At 31.7% G+C, this 24,278-nt stretch overlaps 1 protein-coding gene across 1 annotated transcript; it reads left to right on the forward strand.

Annotated features, from left to right (window-relative positions):
• The first annotated feature begins 1,695 nt into the window (after positions 1 to 1,695).
• On the forward strand, positions 1,696 to 23,106 carry LOC133187140 (short stature homeobox protein 2-like). The gene is made up of 4 exons (XM_061322498.1): positions 1,696 to 1,945; positions 12,996 to 13,195; positions 20,164 to 20,221; positions 22,793 to 23,106. The coding sequence occupies exons 1-4, from the start codon at positions 1,696 to 1,698 to the stop codon at positions 23,104 to 23,106; spliced, it is 822 nt and encodes a 273-aa protein (XP_061178482.1).
• The last annotated feature ends 1,172 nt before the right edge of the window (positions 23,107 to 24,278 follow it).

Here is a 24,278-nt window from a genome sequence, read left to right on the forward strand (position 1 = left end):
ATGAAATAAATACATTCAAGATTTAGGCTCCCAGATGTTCAATATATGGGATGGCTCCTATTTTGCAGAGTATACTAAATAAATGTCAAAGTCTATTTTATTGTTCCGAATGTTATTTGATATTAACATGTAATATTGACATTATAACAAATTTATTTATCTATTTTGTGTGTTTCAAAAGATATAAGTTAAAACTTAAAACTGATTTCAAGATTGTTGTGTGCTACTTTAAAGAAGACCTACAGATTTTGACGTCAAAGGTCAAGGCTAGAAACCCTTTTGATTTTGTGGCCAAAAGGTGAAAGGTCAACTTTAATCCTCCCTTTCCTTAATCTTCGTCTTTAGGTCTTCCACCCACTAATTATCCATTCATTAAGCAGGAGATATTAATTCTCTGAATTGTTGTTGTTGAAAAAAGAGAGACAACTTTGGAATGTAAATTAAGATTGTCTTTGCACTTTGCATATGTAGAATCGAATGCATAGAGTATCAGTCTTAACTATATCTTTGCAACTGGTTAAGGAATATAACAACACATTTATAGAAATTTTTCTGAAATATAGTGAGAAAAAATTATGTTCCTGCTTAATAATGGCCTTATATTACACAATGAAAAAATCAGTGTAAGGCATGTCATTTTCACAAAAATGAATAAAACATAATTTTGTACATAAAACATTTTTTCTTAAGGAAAATCTTGGTTTTAAATTCGCTTCTATTTCATTTTTGAAGGTAACTCTAAACTATAGCTAATAATTTAATTCCACATTTTACGAATACAAACTTTAACCAGTGTATGATTTGAAGTGTCAGAGGGCTCAAACTTACTGAGGTACCAAGTGCTGTGTGACCTTGACCTTTGAGTGCAATCTCGAGTCAAGGTCAAATCAGCGCATGAGCAACAACATAGATGATTTTAAGATTTTAAATCATTTTAATTTCATTTTAATTGAGGATTAGAGTTATGGTCCTGATAGAATGACAGGCAGTCCGACTACCATGCAAAATAAATAGATAAATGAATAAATTAAAAAAAAAATAATTAAAAAAAATTGTCTACTTACTCTCAGGAATACATACATGTAATTATAAAAATCAAAAATCGAAGGAAAAAAAACATTCCATTTTATTGATGAAGCACATAAAAAATCTAAACAAGAAAACAAAAACACTTGTGTGCTTTTTAAGTAAAATCTTTGTCAAAGTGTTTACATTTTCGAATTATTATGAATTATGCATATTCATCGAATTTCTGAAAAATCATATGGTATAGTAATTTCACCAAAATAGGAAGGCTATATTTATTGGGTACATTTTATGACTCCTGAAACCAAACAAGCAAACAAAAATATTAAGTCTCATTAGCAGCTCGATTCTGGGAGAAGTCTCTCTGTCTGACGTGTATAATTTTGGTCTTCAGAGAGAGAAATAAGATCACATGTTTTTCTCAGACCGCCTCTGTTTCTAACGACCAAATCCGAATCTAGCCAATCAGCGACCAGGATTACACAAATTCATGTCATTTTGCAAGAAACGACAAACTAATACAAAAAATCTTCTTTAAGACTGTCTGTTGATTAAAACAAATATAATAAAAGGCATTTAATGAAAATCTTACCGAAGTAAGCAACGAGCAGAAAGACGAGACGTTAAGTGTGGTAATTTTCGTATGGCAGTGCGGGCACTCGAAAAAGCATGGAAGGGTTAACAGAGTTTGTGTCAAAATCTTTTGTCAAAGACAGTTTACCAAATTTCAAAGAGTCAACCCCGTCGTATCCCTGTAAAATGGAGGCTGGTTTTGATCCCCCGTCCGAACCGACGGATCTAAGGATACGCAAGAGAAGTGAAAGTCCGGAAACCAAAACCTCCACAAATGAGGTGCAAGAGGGACCCCCTCCAACCCCTAAAGTAGAAACCATAGAGTGTTCAGATGATTCGGATAATGGTACGTAATTATATATGTCTTAGTTTAACATACTTGTACGTATTTTTAATGTTCGAGGGATTAAAAGACCATTTTAATTTCAGTGAAATCGGAACTATTATCTGTTAGTCGATGTACAGATTAAGGTATAAGACAAATTAAGTACAGGGATATCAGTGTTAAGAAAATTACTTGTAGGTCAGGAAAATTTGCGACACTTTTTCTGGAGGAAACGAGAAAAAATATATAGAGAAACAAGTGAAGAATTATATTTAGTCGTACAAACTTTGCCATAAAAAAAATTCCATTTTATTGAAGAAGCACATAAAAAGAATGTAAAGACATTATTTTTTACAAAAATAGCTCACAGCATGGTGTAATTCTTTTGTTGTTGATTTTCTTGTTTCAATAAATATTCCTGTAACAGAAATCGAAAGAAAAAATGAGAGAAAAACTAATAAAATCATAATACTTTGCACTTTGTAATTATCTTCAACATCATACCGATATCTGACAGTCTATAATGTTAATAATATTGTTATCTTGAATCTTTGCAAACTTTAACATTTTTTCCTCAGGTACCGATGATATATTCAGAAATAACCAGGCATGTTGTGTTTATGAAACAGTCATCTAATAAGTATTCTATCAACCTTGTAAAATTAATTTTTAACCCCCCCCCCCCAAATAATAACAATTTCAAGTCATAGGTACACTTGTAAATTAATCTTGGGGACAATTGCGTGTATGTTTCAATTTGTGAGTAAAATAAGAAATGATTCTGTTATTCATGTAGGATGTACTCGTGTATTATATTTTATGGAAGACCGAGAGTAAGGAGCTGTAGAGATCCTCAGACTGTTAAATTTTAAATGGGATAAAGAGAAAAAAAACTGCAAGTGTAAGTTGATTGAAATTTGATCACAAAAACTATAACACAAGTTGTGAAGGAATCTGTGGACACATGTACATGGAGGAATGATAAAACTTTTGAAAATACTTGGGATTTTGTTGATGTTTTATTGAAACAGTGCTCCGGGACAATTAGAGGAGGAAAACTTACTATAACAAAGTTGAAAATCAGTATCTGTTATATCATAATTTGAATCAATTTTTTTCAAAGAGAGAGATAACGAGCGAGAGAGAGAAAGAGATTAAAACATAAATGCATGTTCCTTAAACCAAGATTTTGTGTCAAGGGTTTTTGAACTTACATCATTTTCATACGACAGATTTTTCTAGAACAACGAAAAAATGAATTCAATATCTATATACAAGTACACGACTTGAGAAAATTGAAATTTTCAATGTGAACTTAATTTCGAGCTGAAAATGTAGCGCTATACTCATCTTACCAAAAAAAAAAGTGAGCAAACTTCCAGGTACACAGTATACTCTCGGCTTGTGTTTTTCAAAGGATCATTTAAATATTTTTATATACGAGTATGTAATACTAGCAATCACCCTATTTTTTTTTCTTATTTCTTCTTATCTCTTGAGGAAAATGATGTTAATGTATAAGTTGATAATCAGGGTAGACAGAAGGCAGATTTAAACGAAGGTAAAAAAAAATGATGAACTCAGTTGAGTAGATGACAGCCTTTGCAATATGTGTATTAATTGTCAGTTCAAACTTGGAATAACGTAATCCAAAAAGCCGATCGAATTGTTAGAATTCTGTTGGTTTTTTTTTTTTTTATATTTATTTATAGTGTGTCAGTTTGAAAATTTTCTGAGAGACGGTTTTAAAAAGTTGGTTTGTTCCCGTTTTGCACACATTTGAAAATAAGATATTGGAAAATTGTTTGCAAAGTGCGAATTTGTCCAGGTAAGATAATTACTTGATTGTTATAGTCTATTCCATAGTTGCTAAATATGGATTATTAAGAAAATAAAAGTTTAAGCCACTTTGCTCAAATGTGTGCAAAACGGGAACACACCAAAAAGGTTTATTCCAACCTTAATTACTTTGGTGCTCAAGCTTGGTCAGAACATGTTATATAGAGCACTAATAAAAATAGCTCCAACTTGCCCATCTCATTCTGCTTGGAAAAACTTATTATAATGTTATTATAATTACAAAAGACTGCATTAGATATGAGAAATCGCTTCATACATGTTGACGACAAAACTGCTTGTTCATTATGATCATCAGGTCAAATAAGAGAATAAAAGTATAGTTGTTATAAATCTCATTAATTTTAAACAAGATCAACAAGTCCCTAAAGAGAAGCTTTTAAGCTTTAAATGCTTTTTATAGTTCGCTCAGTTGGGCTGGTAGTAAATATCTATGTGGTTGTCTACTGGGTAATTATCCATACAAAATCAATGTACTCTCATAACCTACATTTAGAAAAAACCCTCCGCCCAATCAAATTAAGGATGCAAATATTTTAATTTCGTATAAAGGTATACGTGTATAATGAGTTTTGCTGTTTTATAAATGGAGGTGTTAATGATAAATGAAAATGCGTCTGCATGTAGACAGAATATTTATGTTAGTAACATCTACAAAAACTCAAATGGTCATGGCTGTGAATTATACCACTCATTTAGTCCATCGTTGACAAAGTAATTAAAAAAAATGCGTCTGCATGTAGACAGAATATTTATGTTAGTAACATCTACAAAAACTCAAATGGTCATCACGGCTGTGAATTATACCACTCATTTAGTCCATCGTTGACAAAGTAATTAAAAAAAAAAAAAAAAACATAAACAGTTTATTACCTAAAAATTGTAATTCTATTTTTTCCAGTCCACTAACATGATTTCAAAGGATGAGGAAAGGGAAAAAATAATTTCAACATGAAGATGACTGATCTAGATAAATTTATGAAAGAGATGATTTATTGCTTATAAATTAAATTTTTAAAATATTATTCATTTATAAATTTGAATTTTCGACACTATAATTTGAACATGATAGCATGTCCAATAACGAAAGAATTATATTTTATGTTTGATTTTTTTTAGATACCCGGTAATATATTTGAACAATAACCAGGGTGATCAAAACGTTTTGAGATTGTATTTACATCGTGATCAATACTCTAAGAATATGCGTCTCCAAAACTTATTTGGACATATAAAAAATAAATTATTATAATTGTTTAAAATTTGAGAAAAAGTTGTATTACAATGATTATACATGTATATTATTAGAATATTGATCAGATGGACCACATAAAGCGTGTTTTTCATATGTTAAGATACTTTCTAATTCAGATTCATAAATTGTTTTTCTTTGACTGAAAAGCACCAAAATAACGATTTACTACTTACTAAATGCATACATTTCATCATTATGTATATTTTTATTTACTTTTTTGTTTATCTCTTAACGTTGTGCCCTTTATGTTTTTTTTTTTATTCAATTTTGTGTTTATATTGGCATATAGGCCCGATGGGCCGGGTGTTGATTGATTTTTTTAGTACAGTTTGTATACAAAATAATTTATGTACACGTCACTATAAATAAATAAATTACTTACTTACTTGTAATTATTCCATGGGAGGGTTATACTTCCCTTGTAGTTATCTTGCTTTTCTTACTTTTTACTACTTGCACTTTTAACAGCATAACTAAATACAAAAAAGTGAGAATTTTGAACATCATGGAAAATTTACATTTTAAAAATACTTTATGAATTTGATATTTGCATCATATGCATCCCCCCTCCCCACCAAAAAATTAATTAATTGTCAAAATCCTGGAATTTGCCAGTGCATCTAAAGGAAAATCTACAATAGCAAAATACTATACTCAGGGGGGGGGGGGGAGATGGGGCGTCCCCTAGCCCCCGCGTTCTACGGGCCTTAGAAACACAATTGTATATACCAATTTATGCATCGATGTTTCGTTTGAAGTAAGTGTCTATAAGGACATCACAATGATTTTAAAAAATCATTCAATCATTATAGTATGTTTATTCACCAATCAAGATCCCTCAGGGGGCATTTACAATTGTATCAGTATGATCAAATTTAAGCATATTTTAAAAAATAAATCATTTCTACAAATGGAGTTATAAATAGAAGATGTACAATACGATATTTATAATATTCGTGAAAATGTAAAATATTTAACATTTCCATTATTGTCTGTAATTGGGTCAAAAAAGAAAAAAAAATTGAAGAGGTACAAAACCATATGATAATATCTTAAAAAAAAAAGGTAAATGAATAATGATAATAGCAGCATACTATCGTGTAGTGTAAAAAACAGGGTACCGAGGGACGATGTCTGTGTTCAGTCAATCTGACTGTAAACATGAACTCTTAAGTATTCAAGACACTTATTCAATAAAACATTTAAAAGTGATAGAGAAAAAAAGAAGAAAAAAATTCTTTACAAATAATTAAGTGCTTTACACAAACTAGACCTCACTGAACTGAGTTACTGATATTTCATATTCCAGTCTTCAGAATCATTTTACTGACTTAAACATTATGAGGGAGGTGTATGGAAATTGACCAAATACAGTTTAATGATAAATGTTGTAAAGTTTCAGTGATATTTTATAATTAAAGCAAATCATTTAGTGTTAAAGTAAGATTCTGTTTCCCGGAGCCGGAATATATTTACCGAGGCAAAGCCGATAGCAATAACTCTGATCTCGACCAGAATCTTGCTAATTCACGATATGATATACTTTAACTGCAAGGCCGCCCATGGTACATTGGGTGGCTATATCACCCCCTTTATTCAAAACAAAAACTCGAAAGCAAATTATTTATTTCTCTGTTTAAAGTTATGGACTAGATTTTTTTAAATATGAAAAAAGACTTCCAACTTGACCAAAACCCATCAAAATGGTACCCATTTATAAAATCTGGCTTAGGGCAGGGGACACCCCTTCCAGATTTTCCTCTGGCTACTCCCTCCAGAAACGTGATGACCCTGAACTGCGTTTTGTACTTTAGATTAAGGTTCCATCCACAACCCACTGACCAAGTCCGACTGCTGACATCCGGTGTTTGCAATTGTTGTCTGAAGGTGAAGTTAAAAAAATGCTTTCTTTGTACGTCACTGATTGGCTGATTTGAAAGTTGGATCTTAGTCCATGAATATAACACCCGCTTTTAGGGGGACAATGTCACGAAGATGTTATACATATCAAGCAAATAACAGAAGAAGAGATTTGACAAAAAGTTTATTGTAAGCCGAGATGAGGTCATCATTTGTTTTCCTTATAATTGATAGCTACTTTTTCGTGATATCGATAGCAGAACTTTTATGTAACTGTTGATATCCAAGAGAGTTGATTCATTCAGAAATAACTTTTTTAAACAAAGTTAAATAATAATTGTATAAGATCTGAATGATTAATTTTTCATATGATACAAAATATTCAGTACATATTTTCTTTTTTGCTCAATTATGCTTCCAGTAAGTGATCTTAACATTTGAAGATTAAAGAATGACATGATATTGTAAATTGATATAATTTGTTTTAAATAAAATGATAATTATTGATTAGGTATTAATCTCTCAATACGATATCTTTTCTCCAGACTTTATAAATTTTTGACAAAGATAAACTGAACAGTACATTAATGTCAATGAGTTAATGAAATATATGTGTGCTTTGAAAGAATGATGCAAGAAATTTATGATTAAAGTTAACAAAGTCCCCGGAGGAACCTTTGGTTCCAATGAGAATGTTTAAATATTAATATATCATTTGTATGTTCTCTCGAAACAAATGCTTAGAATGCTATTCCTGTTTTAATTCTGTTCAATCTCTTCGGTTGTCACTATTTACAGAGCATTAATTACTGAATAATTAAGATTTTCTCTTTTAAATTACCATGCAGATTATCATTTATGAACTAATTCAAGGTTGATGCTTGTGAAATATCCCTGGTGACCACAATTGCATTTAATATAAATGTGACTGGCAATACATTTGAGGCTATTCTCATATACATAAATCCCCCGTCCATAGATCACTGTTATCTTTGATATGGCGAATCTTTGATAAGCCATTGATCTTACTAAATTTCTTTCATGAATAATTGATTCTAATATCAGCCGATGGTAACGAACGAGAAATAAATAAAAAAATTTTCGGTACAAATAAATTTAATGAAACCCAAGGGACGTTGCTTACTTTTCTGAGACCCCCCTTTTCCAGAAAGATATCAAAATAGTAAACATCAAAGGGAGACAAATCTTCTAGAACTAGTGTTGAGAATCCTGAATACTAATTTGCTTCTGATTGGTTCGATAAATAAAAAAATAATTTAATTAAGATTGATTAAATGACTCTTAAGGAGTTTTAAACATTTCATAACATACACATGTACAAGTTAGACTTTTCTATGAAATGGAACCTGATACATTGATATTTGTTTTTCCTAACCTAAACTGAATACGGATCTACAGATAATCAATGAATATTTTGCTACCTTCCATTTTCATTAGTATAAAAAAAAAATCAAAGAATTCACTTATTTTAAATCCTTATTAAGCATTTCTTTATTTTGCATGAATGAGATTGAAAAACCTTCAAAGGGGATAGTCTAATTGGAAATGAAAGATCGTCTTTTTCTTATTTCCAAGATTTCGTTTGATAAATTCGTTACCTGACTTATAATTAACTTAATTTAAGGTTGGAAGTAGGCATTTAACTTCTGGAAATTTCACTTCATTAATTAGATCAAAGTAGGACTTGAGGACTTAAAACCTATAATTTCATTTCTATAATCTGCGCTGTATTTTTGATTTGTTAATTTATTTGTCGATAGGGAAAGAAAAAAATATCATTGCATGTGCAAAATATTACTCAGCTAGTTAAACCAATCTGTTTTTTTCTTCTTCTATAAAACAGATAGAACAAATAACACTGATGGACATGATCGAGTGGCATTTATTTGTCCCCTATCAGTGAAACCAGAGGAAACTATAGGTGTCATATCAGTATTCTGTTGGAGTTTTGTCAAAACAAGGCAGTAGCAAAATAATTTCTGAATTTCCCCTCTCATTAGCAAAATTTAAAACTGTGTTGACACCTAAATAGTTTTCCTCCCAGTCTGTCAGTCTGTCCTTCTGTATGTCAGTCAATCTATCCAACATGTTTTTCTGGATTTTATCCCAAGACACTGAATGTAATTAGCTGATTTTTTTTTATATGTGACTCTTTTTTGGTGTTATTTGCAGATTAAGTTTGCAACTCGTTCTGCTTTAATGATTTTCGACTGAATTAAAACCCATATTGATAGGACTCACTTGCTTTTGCAATATTCTCAGAATACCTGTACTTGTTTACTTAATATCACACCCGCCGCGTGCCTTTTGTCATGATCGGGTAAACAGAGAATAATCCGTAATCAATTCGGAAGATGATCTGGACTCCATTAAAAAACTCTGCACTGCAGGGGTGCAGAACGAAAGATCAAAACTCTTCCAGAAATCGTGTTTGCATTGGAAAGTGAGCGTTTTGGTGTTGAGGAATTCAGAAAGCATGCAGAGGAAAATTCCACCAAAACCGAACAGAAGACAGAGGGAAAACATAAAAAAAAACAAGAGCTTAGGAAACAGCACAAGAAAGCAAACACAGAGGAGGCAGGATTACATCAACTTAGGGAAACCTTATGAACCCGCTTAAAATCCTTCCAGAGGGCAGAAAGAACAAGTGAAAGGCAAAAAACTGTGGCAAAGAAAATAGCAGCTTTCATAAAAGACCCATATAGGTTTACTCAAGCTTTAGATGGAGAAAAGTTCGGAGTATTGAGTGCCAGAAAAGAAGAGATGGAGGAACATTTCAAGGATAGTCATTCAAATCCCATGAAAGACAGCTCACTGGGAGAGTGTTCAAGCGTAGAGGAAGTAGAAAAACTAGTCTTACCCTTAGACTATACAGAGAACCAATTTGGACAGAAGTCTCGGAAGGTTACAAAAGCCAGGCTACAATGTAATTGGTTCTCACCTTGAGAGACTCAAAAGACGGGAAGATTCGAGGAGTAGGAATAAAAGTAAAAACAGGAAAGAAATGGTCCGTCGGAAATGCAGTCCATTATACATATGGATGGCATACATAGCGTATATAAGGCGTATATAAGGCAGTCTGAAACATGCAGATATAGTGAGCACAATAGCAAATGGAAGAATTGAGGAAAGCCATAGCAATAGAAGGGGCCTTACAGAACCTCTGAATTGTGAGTTATGTCGGAAAACAGGAACATTTGAGGACATTTTGTCATCCTGCAAAGTTGCTTTAACACAGGGCAGGTATAGGTGGAAACATGACAGAGGACTGAGAGAGCTGGTAGACATTCTAAAGAAGGAACGGAAGAAGAGGGGACATATTTAAAAAAAATTTTTTTTTGACCCATCGAGTATAGATTTTGCAAACGATTACCATCGTTCCGGCCGAGTAATCGGTTAACGGGTTACATGTTCGAATTGCCATCCTTACTAAAAACATATTGTGTGAAAAAATTTAAAGAATACATTTGCAAAGAGTTTAAAGGAAAGAAATAAACTAAATAATGTTTCTAATCATATTAAAATTAATCATACATCTAGCTTTATACTAATATTTCATAAAAAAATTGCTTATGTTCAATCTGACTAATTTTGAACAAAAGAGACACTTGGCACACGTTGTAACAGATATTAAGAAATTGTTCACTTTATACTAGCAATACCTCGTAACAAAGAATGCATGCATTCAAGAACAAAATTCCCTCTTGGCAAATTACAGTTCCGGAAGATAATTTTTAAAGTATAGGATATTAGCATGGTCTGAAAGAGGAAAAGGACGAGCGCTCTGAGAATGAATTATACTCTAAGAATCATTGGTAATTTAAGACGGAACACCCGCTAATTTTCACAACTAAATGAAGTCTTTAATTTAGGTCCATGTCTTGGCGATTCTTTCTGTACACTGTAAAAATTGCGCTTAGGAAATAAACACTTCCATTACGTGTTTAGATCTAAACGTGTTTGATTTTGTGTTTAACAACTAAATACTTACGTCTAAATGTATTTAAAATCTATACGCGTTTAGATATTGAACATGTATTTTGTTTTAAATTCGGTCAAGTGCAGAGTTATCTTCCCGGAAATGTTATATATTTGAACGTTAATAAGCGCGGTTGTCGAAACAAAGAAAGTCACAACAAAATAGTAAACGAAGTTTTCAAGGAAACTGATGAGGACTTGAGTGACAGTCAACGCAGAAATAGTGAAATACATATGAAAGGCTTCTTGTTACTTCTATAGAGGGTATGTATGCTTTGGATTAAATAAAATTTACATGAAGATTAATAAAGGTAAATAACATTGCGCTTTATATCTAGGATGTCTTTGGGTGCCATATCATGTATTCATTAATAAGTGTAAATATTGATTCTAAAAATGCATAAATATTGATTAAACTTAAATGCAACGTACATTCTTTCTTACAGGTTAAATTTATTGGATAGCCGAGAGAAAGAATTTCAAACTTCCTTTCTGTTTATGGATGTGAAAGATGAATTATACATATATACTACCATAGAAAATACTTTCAAGATTATCCATAAACTCTGCTGTTTTGTTTACATCACGGGGGATTTGAAATAGTGAACCATATTGCATCACACTGCAAGAAGCACGCCATACATGTGTACCTGGAGTCTTTACAATATTAACTTTGTATTTTGCTACTGCAGACAATTCAACAACAGGGTGTTACTAACTGTTTAGATGCCAAAAAGTATGATATGTCATAACTTCTAAAAGACTGTACAAAAAATTGAAAACCATTCACAAGAGAAAGGAGTTTCGCCGAACAATGAATCTGTGAGAACATTTTACTGTGTGTTAGGTCTTTTTTAGCACTTTGATATGATGTTTAAATAAAACTATTAATGTCCTGTCATATTTTCAGTTTTCTTGCAGATTCTTGTTTAAAACATTGAAGTGTTTAGGTTCTAAACGCAAATCTAAAACTGATTAGAAATGTGTTTAAAATCTAAACATGTAAGCATTTAGGTTCAAAACACTTTTCATTACGTGTATTGAAATTAAACATGTTTAGAATTTAAATGCATTAAAAAAAGTGTGACAAGATTGTGCTTAGAAAAGTGTCTATCATCTAAACACATTTTTTACAGTGTACAATTAAGAAATGAAAGGGGGTTCGTATGACTTTACCGGAGTAACGGCTTCTGTTGTGGATTTCTCTATTTAAACACCGGATCTATTGGTTTAACATATCAATGTCCTTACTAAATCAAATATAGCTCTTTTTAAATGATTTTAATTGTTTCAATTAACTTTAGTTCCAAATTTTTGAATAAAGAGTGTCTAAAGAATTATTATTGTAATCTTCCGATCTGTTAAATTACTTTATTCTTATAAAAATGAAAGCTTGAAAAACTATTTGCTATTGATTAAAAAATACCAATTCCATGTAATCAGGGTTTTAAATCAGATACATATTGTAAGTATAATACATTTATTTAGTAGCATTAGGAAATAGAGATGTTTGGAATACATATGTACTTGTATCAGGGTAATTGTAATTTGAATAAATGTATGTATTATTATCAGAAAATGAACAATCACAATATTGAGTAATAAAGCTACACTTTTTGTAGTTGAATTATTCATAAATTTGGATACTCTTCTGTCGGTACCTTTTCAAAAATGATCACGAATACAAATATTATCAACTGTATACAAAGATTAGATAAGTATTATAGATATATTAATTTATTTCTTTTTGTAAATCTTTAAACCGTTTTTCTTCGTGTACGTTACGTGCACGTTTTTTTAAAAAAAGATAATAAAAAGATTTTGCTTTTTACAAAATACCAGCAGATCTTTGATCGGCTGAACAGATCATAATTCTATTTTTCGAAAGATGCGAACAAAATGTAAATTTAATAACTCCTCATTTTCAGATCTATATTACGTTGATCAATCCAGCTTTGGGTCAGGACAAGACAAATTCCGACTGACCCCTAAATGAAGTCAGGAAAGGACTCCAAGATTTCTTTACCTATTGTGTAAAATTACGCATAAATAATAAAAACAACCCATTTCCTTTACTATTAAAAATCTATTCCATTCCAGAGTCCTCCGTCATTGAGAGAAATAGTGTATCAGATGAAGGTAAGGACCACCCAAAACTGAAGCAAAGACGGAGTCGTACAAACTTCACGTTAGAGCAGCTGAATGAGTTAGAGAGATTGTTTGATGAGACGCACTATCCTGACGCCTTTATGAGAGAGGAACTCAGTCAAAGATTGGGATTGTCAGAAGCCAGAGTTCAAGTAAGGAATAAAAAATAACGACATTTTAACAACAATTTGGAGAAATTTAGAGGAAGTTTTAGTTAGTGTCAGAATGGTTAATTCACCCTCGCTATATCTTTACAGAGTATTTTCTTTGCCACTATTCGTGAAAGGAAGTAAAATTTTATTTTGCCGCGAATTTGTTATTTTCACAGTGAAAAATAAGAGGCCTGTGAAAATATTAATTTTGTTTAATGGATAAATTACTCTTTTATTTACTTTTTAAAAAAATGAAATGAATAAATATATTTTACAGACCTCTGATTAGCAGAATAAAATCTGTCTGACAAATCTTTACAAAAAAATTAAATCCGAACTTTTACTTAGATGGTGAGAAATAAGTTTTGTAGCATTATTTAGTACAAAGATACTGAACTTAAAAAAGGACAAAGTTTCCGTTACTATGGTATCTAACCGTAACTAAGGTCTCCGTCTTTTTGGATGTATTACCGTCTATATTTTCCATTTCAGTGATAAAGTTAGCATGAAGATTCCCAAGAGAAATTCTAAATCTCAGCACTCCTAATTGAATAACATAACTTTGAACGTATCACCCCTATAAGGACGAGTCATGCCTATATAATTGACATTTGAAGATATTAGATAAGGAAAGTATAATTAAACAAATTAGAGCTTAGATTGATCACTCTAGTGAATGCTAGTCTTTTTTTATTCCTCTATTCCGAGGGAGGATTATTGACACAAATTCCTCAGCTGATAAAAGTCTAACATGCGAAGAGAAGGAAAAATCTGTCAAGACGACGGAGACTAGGGAAAACGTAAAATACTACTGCGTACTATAACCTGACATTTTACGGCATTAGCACAGTTATTATTATGAAAGTGAGAGTTAAAATATAAATAGATTATCATAAAGGTTATAAAAAAAATTTATCCTCAAAATTTAATTAACAGTTAACAACAGGCCTGTAGAAATTTTGACAAGGGAAAACTGTTATGAGAGAACAACCATAAATTTATTGTTTTCTATTGTACAATATATACTGGCGAAATTATTGGGGATTTTTTTTTTTGGGGGGGGGGGCGGCTTTGGCTCGCCGTCCACGAGATTGACCAACCCGACATATTTCTGTAGAAAGTCAGTAACAAATCTAATTAGTGATTTTTTTTCTCCAAGATCATAGTGTGAGGAAAAAAAAACCCATAAGACAGGTACATACATGTAGCATTTTTTTCAAAGGGGATGGGGGAAATAAATATGCATCACACATATAATACTGCAATATCAATTTAAAGCATTCTATAGAAGAAAAGGATTAATCAAGAGAAAATTTTCAAAAATGTAATTATCAAAAAAATTATCATCAACGAAGACTGCATTGAGGTTTATGGGACAACCAAATTTTTAAAAATAAAAATTCAAATTATACGAATATCAAAAAACGCTCTGGTGGAAAGATGTATTTTTTCATTGAGATGTATTTCATTATTGAGAAAAGAATAATGATTGAAAACACTTTTTACCAGATATTTTCCAAAAATTAATTTTATTGAATGAAAACAGAGAGAGATAACTTTTCAAGGACAGGTCAAGGTCACAAACAAGAACACATTTCACATATTACATAGTGATACATATAGTAATAAATGGGAATTATGTCTTAATAGACTGAGTAATCAACCCTATTATATCAGGTATGTATTCAATTTTATTGAATTTCAGGCTACTAGGGATTGAATAAATTTACTTTCTACCTTGTTTGAGCAAATCTCGACGCTACCATCACTTGTGACTGCAAACTCGACAAATCTGGTGTCATGTCTTAAAACTAAAACGGCCGCTACTCTAATTTCAGAAAGAAACATTGTGGAAAGTGGTTTCTGTAATAAATAATTTTTAATATCGAAATGAATACGCAACGCGTCGGCCATATTCTCATCTGCAGGACACAGAAATATAGCCTGCAGTCACGTGTTGCGTTTAAACCAATGAAAGTGTGACATTTCAATCCGAGGGAAAATAAAATGTATTGTTGTTTTGAAAATCAAAATAAAAAAAGACTAGTAATCTTTAGAGTATTTTAATTTTCCAACAAAAATCAGTAAACGTAAGTATTTTTAGTTTAAAATGAAAAAAAAAAAAAAGAATCAGTAAGCTGTCAAAGTTAATTTTTCCCATTTCTATGGAATTCCATATACGACAGCCAACTGCTTACTACCGACTGCTCACTGCCAACTACTTACTGCCAACTGTTCCACTGCCAACTGCCACTGCATATAGATGATATTGCCTATTTTGTTTTATTAATATCTTTAAACGCATGCTTGATTAAATCCTATGATAGCAAGAAAAGAACGGCGAACGATAGTTTTGTTCTGCCAACAACCTCCAAGTCAATTTTTCAAAAGTTGACAAAAGTTTGTCATATTTATATAGATATTTATGTGAATTTTTACAACTTAGTTGGGAAAACAAACAGAGATAAGTCTTTAATTTGGTAAAATTTTTCACCATAGAAATCAGCGGAAAATTAAAATTTATTTTCAAAACATCTCCACCCCCCTTGAAACACCGATTCCTTTTTACAGGCATTATGAATTGTTATTTCACAAATTCATACCAAAGGTTTTGTTGTTTCACAGGGGGGAGGGGGCATATGTTTACAGACTTAAACAGGAAAAAAGTGATTTTATTACCAATTTCAAATGAGATAACAAATTTAAAAAATGTACTTGCTAACAAAATAGGCAATATCATCTGTAGTGGTAGTGAGCAGTTGGCAGTAAGCAGTTAGCAGTGAGCAGTTGGCAGTTAGCAGTGAGCAGTTGGCAATAAGCAATTGGCTGTCGTATATGGAATTCCATAGAATTACATGTAATTATGGAATTCCATATACGACAGCCAACTGCTTACTGGCAACTGTTCACTGCTTACTGCCAACTGCTCACTGCTAACTGTTTACTTATCATACCTAAAGGTTTTGTTGTTTCATGGGGGGGGGGGATGTTTATCGACTAAAAATAGGAAAATATTAATTTTATTACAAATTTCAAATGAGATAACAAATAAAAATAAATGTACTTTATCAATCTGATATGTTGAAGTATTTGAAAATCTGGTGATGTTTTAAAGCCTGATTTCAATTGATAAACTTTTCTACCCCTTAAGAAAGGAGTTATAAATAAGAGCAATAACTTTTTGACACTGGTTTTCAGAATTATTAATCCATAATTAATGAACTTTTCTCTACATTCAAACAAGTTTTAATGGCCAAAATGCCATTTATATTTAAATGGATGTAAAATGTAGTTAGCGTGCGTAGTTCTTACAATATTAATAACAAAAACTGAAATTTTTGAACTATGAAGGCGAGGAAGGAGTAAATCGGAAGAAGGAATATTTCCTCTTAAAATCAATACATTTAATTCCCACATTTCCTTGCAGGCAAATAATTCAATAGTTTTTGGAAGGGGGGGGGGTATTATCCAGCACTATCTTTTAGTGTTTCTTTTTACCTATGAAAAGTAAGTGTATTTGTGTATTTGTGAATTTTCGTATGTCTCTTTTTTAAATCGTTTTTATGGCTAATGTCAGATCTGTAAAAACATTGGTGGTGGTGGTGGGGATTTCTGTTAGATTGTGCCCCCCCCCTTTCCGTGTATTTTTTTCCTTTTTGATTTTTGTTTCTTTCATTACTTACAATATGTATTCTTTCTTCTTTTTTTCTCCTAACATTATGATTGATTCTAATCTAAAAAATCTCTGTGAAGATAAATGAATGAACCCAAAATCCTACTATAAGAGTTTGTCCTCCAACCCCACCCCCAAAAAATGTTTTCTGACGTTATATAAACCTTTAATCTCTCCCCCGTCAAAACAGCTATTTAATTATTTGCCTGCAAGGAAATGTGGGAATTAGATGTTTTGTATTTAATTAAGGGGAAATACTCTTTCCTCCTATCTATTCCTTTCTCGCCTTAACCGCTTAAAATTCCTGGATCCGCCAATTTTTTGTAATTATTTTAAATTCTTCCTATGATAGGGTTTATTCAAGCATGCGCATTTAAGATATTAAAGATAACAAAACACGCAAGATCATCTATAACCAGTAGCAGTTGGCAGTAAGCAGTGAGCAGTTGGCAGTAAGCAGCTGGCAGTTGACAGTACGCAGTTGGCTGTCGTATATGGAATTCCATACATTTCCATAAAAGCTGTATAAATTGAAAATAGAGGAAAGTATTTTATTATATCCATATTTTCTAGAATATTAGTTTAAGTTATTCATTAACTACTTATTAAATAAATTCGGTAGATCTTCCGGAAATTTGCTATTTTTTTCAAAATCACAGGGCCTTTGAAGCAAATAATTATTAAGGCACGTATCATATTCATTTATACAGACCTAATTTCATTATATATACGGTATCTTAATGATACAACTGTTAGACATACAGTACATTTTCCGAGGATGAAATATTATGCAACTCTTCATACTAAATTAATTTACACAGTAAAAACAAGCATTGATTTAAAATATCGAAAGTAATTCAAGTCTCAAATCCATTCCGAAATCCGGAGTCGCTCCTACGGGACTTCACTAGAAGATGAAGTGAAAAAGTGCCCGTCGAAACTGGCGTTCTAACAGTTTCATCTAATCACTTTAATCAGCTCCATTGTGTTAGGAAATTGTCCTCATATGTTTCAGATAATTTAGGTGGCGAAAATTCTAAGCATGGCATCCCCCAACAGGAACAATGGAAAAGCGACGTCAATTTAATTGAATTGACATAATGATCGCCGAGAATGATAGAAAATGTAATATTTTACCAATGAAGAAGGAATTAGAAATCCCCTTTGATTAACAGTAGGCAGAATTTGAGAGATATTATTGAGATCTATTAGTGTCGTTAGCTCATTTAAAGATTTTTTCTCACTGTAGAAAGGAATATTCTCTGGAACGACTTTTTTTTTACTTGAACTTCTGCCTGAATATTTTGAAAATAAACTGATAAAATGTATCAAGAAACTTTCTTTCCACGAGTATGTTTACTACGAATTTGAGAATATATGAGCATGCACTATAGAAGGCTGAAATAAGCGACTAAACATTCCGACTCTTATGCAATTTATTTGATATAAATTATCATATTATTGCAGCCCGGAGGACCGGGCTGCTCTATACATATAAGTTTAAGTGTTGGTATATGGGGATTGAGGTGGGAGAAGTTATTCAGAATTAAAGGTTTTCTAAACATTAAAAAGATTTTTAATCAGAATGTTCTTTCCCTTTATAAATTACGAGATACACAATATATTTACTTCCATAAAGTGAATCTGTAAAAATATATATGTTTTTCTTATTTAATATATAAAGTTGCTTATCATTTACTATCGAAAAACGACAGGTCCCTTTTTTTAGAACATCGAATTTTACTTATCGCATAAAAACGTAAAAACGTACTTTACACAGTTCGTGTTTTATATTCTTAAAGTGATAGACATTTTTTGAAAATAGGTGATGCATGTGTCTGGTTTCAAATTATATTTTATGCAGCCAACATTTACTTGAGGAATTGATAAAGTTTAAAAGGGTATCGTTTTTGTTCGATTTTCATCCGACTATAGGTTTTCAAAATATTCTCGACTATCGTCTCCATCATTTAGACGCATGCTTTTTTCACACATATCGAAGCGGTTTGATGATCAAGACTCATTTCCATTGTTTACTTTACTTATTTCCCGGGCGACAATTGATGGTTACATCAATGTTTTCTTGTTAAATACATGTAGTAGTAATGTTGCATTAGCGCGGGGAATGTTATTTGAATTGCATCATATAGACATGTCAGTCACAACTAATAAATTATAAATACAAGTATAGCTTTTTCAAAAAAAACTTTGCCGTCTTTAGCAACAACCTTAAACTGTGTAAACTGACATTCATCTATAAGGCCGTTTATTTTTAAGTACTGTAGCTTTTTCAATGCATTTTTACAGACAGTAGCCCTACCAAAAGACAAAAAGAATAAACACACATTTCAATGTTTGCATACAGAAAAGAACTTTCTGTTAATTATGAAAATATAGAAAAACTTAATAATAGTTGCTATAAAAAATTTATGTGTCAGTTTCATTTACTGTACTTTTCTTTTGTTCGTTTTGTCGATTTTTTTAAGATCGGAAATCTTGAAAAATGCATTGTTAAGTCATACGGAAATTAGATCACCAGAAAATTATCTCCCTTGCCTAGCACACATTTCAACCAATGAAATAACTGAAAATGGTCACATCATGCATTTTCTACCAATCACAGAAGAGAGGAAGAGAGGAAGTACACAGTCCGAAGACTGTAATATACTTCAACTAGACATCTAATAAGTCAAGTACACAGTTAAAGTATATCACTGAGGGAGTTAGTAAGATTCCAGTTTCCCAAGACCAAGACTACCGGTAATTCCCGAGGCGAGGCCGAGACAAATAGACCTGGCTCCGGGGCCATAAAACTAAGACGAGCTCACTTTTGATCTCAGTCTCAATTTTACAAAAGGAATATATGGTGGAAAAGTGAGATTGAGATCAAAAGTGAGCTCGTCTAAGTTTTATGGCCCCGGAGCCTGGTCGAGGGGAACTATAGAATCTTACTAACTTCCTCAATGAGTACATCTTAACTGTTTTAAGTGGGAATTAGTTTTCGAGCAGGGATTAGCTCACTTGACCAATGCACTGTAGAACGGGGATTCGTCCTTTCATTGCGATTTCTAGGGAATTACATCTACCGATCTAATCTGATGCAGTGAAAAATCGGTAGAGATATAATAATGCAATGTAAAACCCTTTCTAATGGTTATAAGCAAGGTCATACGACACACGAAATGTATCTGATATACACATGTAGTCGAAACATTCGTTCATTCATTTTAATACCATCTGGAGTAAAAGTCGCAATTGTTAGACATGATCTGAGAGAAAACATGTTTGTTTTTAGGTATGGTTTCAGAACAGAAGAGCAAAGTGCAGGAAACAAGAAAGTCAGATGCAGAAAGGTATGTGATTGGAAGCAGTCAAATGATTAGAAAGAAATGTGTCGCTCAAAATTAAAGCCAAAAGATCTCTCCGATTCGGATTATATTTATTACAGGGCACAAATCACATTAATTGCGAAGATAGTTTCAATAGGGTTTACTTGTGTCGCTAATATAATCAATACTAATTTGCTCAGCTTTTCTTGGGCTAATTTGATCAATTTGCCGATTCGCTTTCTTCATTCGTTCAATATGTGATGAATTAGGTGAAAAAGGAGGAACGAAGAGTACGACCCTCCAAAGAAATTGACACCTTAGTGAAGTTATTCCCCAGAAATAGACATATTCCAAGATGTCCTAATGCGGAATGCACTTCATCAATGTCAATTTTTGGAACAGGTCAAAATTCTTGGATTGTCCTTTTTTGGTCCACAATTATATGGAATGGTGATTCTGTATGTAAAAAGAAGGGGAAAAAATGAAGAAAGTATTTACATACTTTCTGCGGTTATATCCTTATATGAAACATTAATAGAATAACAATTAATATGTTTATTCTTAAAAGAGACTTCAATTTAAAAACTTGATAATTAATTATAGTGATGAAGTAAATTCCCTTATTAAAATGATTGGAATGTTGATTTTATTCGACAAGTATTAGATTTTTTAAAATTAATCTCCAACATGTGTTCAGCAAAAACAAATCAAAGACGTCAATTCTATTTGTGAAGTAAGATAGCAGATATATATTTTTACACACGTTATCATAAAAAGTTATCTTCATGTACCCTGATTTTATGAAGAACCATTAAAAAAATTATCTGAATTATCTTATTATTGTGAAAAATTATTATCAAAAATCTGGTGTCCGTAGTAATTATAATAAATTTTAGAATTATTGAGTAAGTCCATATAGCATTTTTTTTATTTTATCTATATCATAATTATTATTATTATTTTTACAAATGATTCAAGGATTTCAGATTACCGTCTCAATACACATAAATCAACTCAACCGTCCAGATTACAGATTAGTTAACTTCAAGTATGTCTTTTTCCTCTGCTTTTAATGAAGATTAGAATGTCAGGTTATATAAAAGTTGTCCTTTTCTGCTATTTCCCAGTTTCTTCACCTTCATTCATCATAGATTTTTCCTCATCTCTTTTTAATTTTCCGTATATATATATATATATATATATATATATATATATATATATATATATATATATATATATATATATATATATATATATATATATATATATATTTTTCGCTGGTATGGTATTTAAATATTTTTTCAAGGGATGGAAACCATAAATAAGTAAACTTTCACTGTGTGTATCCGTAGTAAATACAACTTTGTACAAAAGATGAAAATTAGGCACTTTGTAACACCTTTGTTAGTATTTTACAGCATGCTTTTCTTCAGAATTGATATGAAAATCTTTCATGGGCAAAATCTCCTGTAATGAATTCAGTTAAAATCTTAGGCTTTTGATACATGTAAACTAGAAATATCAGTTGCTTCACATTCAGTCAGAGCACAAATTGGAACATGTAGTACTGATGGTTTTTTGTTATGGCTTTAGTGTAATACTAATAAAATAAATGTAAGCTAGATTAATTTGCTTTGTGTCGATGTAATATAAATAACAAAATATGTATTCATAATTTTCCTCCCAAAATATTGGTAATCATTTAAAGTTTGACATTTCTTGATTATTTCTCATTGTTAATATAAAATTGAGATTGATGAAAAATCGACGGATGTCGAGAAAATACAATTAGTGGTTAAGATATATTTTCTAGGATGATCCGAAAAATCAAGCAAACGAGTTTATTTTCGAAACTGAATTATTTTGCAGATAGGAGATTCTTGATATATGGTGATCCCGAAAATTGGCTCTATAATTTATTTCATTGGAAGTCCCAATGAACAAATAATAAGTGAAGAACCCGGGCTTATTGACAATGGAAACCGGTATTACAGATTTGAATGCTGCTCACGATGATAAATTGACGTCAACAAATATTTAACTATTGCGGCAAACATGTTCTAACGAAACCCCAAAATCTTTCTCTTTCAAAAAAGCACGTGACCTCTGATCCTCCTGCGAATGGCTGTCGATTGAAACTTTCGTTGTCGTCTGCGCTAGTCTTATTAGAGGCAACTGAAAAGAACTGGGTGCAAATTAGTCAAACATAAAAAAGATAGCCAAGACGAAGATTAACGTATTTGAGTTCATTAGGAATATCCCGTCAGTTTCTGTAGCTAATAATTCTCGTCAGATTCTCACATATTTAGAGTAAACATTTTCCGCAATAGCCAATTATTGGCCGAATGCTTCGTCAGATTATGATAAATTGCGAAACCAATTCATTATTTGATATACGTTGTTGAAACATGAACTTCGGGGCCTAATATCAAAGAGTTATACTTTAGGTCATGGATGAAAAGTTGCAAATAACTCTGAAATTCTATGGAATATTCGGTACAAATTAACAAAGCCTGTTAATTTAGTAAAAGAAAATTGCTATCCATTATTTCATGTTAAAAAGTTAACTAGGTTTTTCTCTCCTTTTTTTAACAGCTGGGTTACTTATTCAAGCTCAAGGAACGCCATTGGATGCTTGCAGAATGACGCCATTTGTTACCATGCCTCCGATGCGCGAACCGATAGAACGCTTACCGCCAATATCGCCATTCCTACCCTATTACCCGATCCCCAGCCCCGGGGGCCATGCCCCACAGACCCTTCACCCTTTACTTCTGTACCACCATCACTATGCGGCCGCCTTGAATTACGCCTCCTTGCATGACACCAGCTTTAAATCGAACAAAAATTCCAGCATTGCGGATCTTAGAATGAAGGCAAGACAGCACCTAGCTTCACTTGGAATCTGAAAAAGTTAACAATATTGGACTTAATGATTCTATAGTTTTTTTTTATTGACATTAAAAAATATTTTATTTATTTTAGTTGCAAACTTTTGAAGTTTTTATGAATTAAAGGCTGTCTTTGTTGCATTTAGATAGTCTTTTGTAACTATTAAACATGTAAACATGTGATGTAATCTAGTTCAATAATAGCGATGTATTGTATTTCAAGCAAATCAGAATTTAAGACGTACAATAACTAAAAGCGTGTAAGACGAAATATATGCAAATGCTAAATTGAATATATTTCTCTTTCAAAAATTGTAATGTCTTGATCACTTCTTGTAAAGACCTCTTTTTATACAATTCCTTCTTGAATGTATTTACAATTATAAAAAATATTTATATTTGTTTATTTAGTTTCGGAGCCAAACAATGCATTCAAGAATCTTTGCTTCTTCATAATGGGTCTATACTGGAGTATATTGTTGATTCTGTACAAAATAATTATTTGAATGTATATATGACTTTGTTATATGCGATGTTTTGAATCTGTCGTTTTTGAGATGAAGATAACTTCTTCGAAATCGTATGTATTATTCTTTCACCCAGTAAAATTATTCTAGATATGCTGTTTATATCACAAGTGCTTGGAGCCAAGAATTATAAAATAGAGAGCCGAGGGTATGATTTTTTTTTTTAAATAAAACGTTTATTCTACATTATTTTTTTTGGTTTTGTTTTTATTGATTTTCCAGATGAAATACATTGTAGAATAATTTATGAATAAGAAGACAAATAAAAATCTTTGGGTCCGGGGTGTACATGTACATGTATACTGTGGAAGCGAGGGTTCCTGTCCATAAGCACCTGTGGTTGATGTACATACACGTAAGATATACAAGACATTTTAATCGATCTAATGTTGTTGGACGAGGGATTGCTTTGCTTTTTTATTTTTAATTAGTGAGGCATGTTGTTAGAAATGCTATACATTGTAATCTATGGTGATCGTTAACCAATCTGTCTCTGTCAGGTATATTACAATAGAGCTGTATTATTCTCCCTTCTGATTTGCTGATTTTCCTGTACTTACTTTTTTTAAATTACTGCCTACCAACCGATAAATACAATGTTTACAATATAGGAGAATCTTCAAAATAAAAAATGAATAAAAGCATAGTCGCAGATTTTAGATT

This window comes from Saccostrea echinata, unplaced genomic scaffold (assembly GCF_033153115.1).
Source record: "Saccostrea echinata isolate AGI-Se365-2 ecotype Australia unplaced genomic scaffold, CSIRO_AGI_Sech_v1 ptg000014l, whole genome shotgun sequence".
NCBI lineage: Eukaryota > Metazoa > Mollusca > Bivalvia > Ostreida > Ostreidae > Saccostrea > Saccostrea echinata.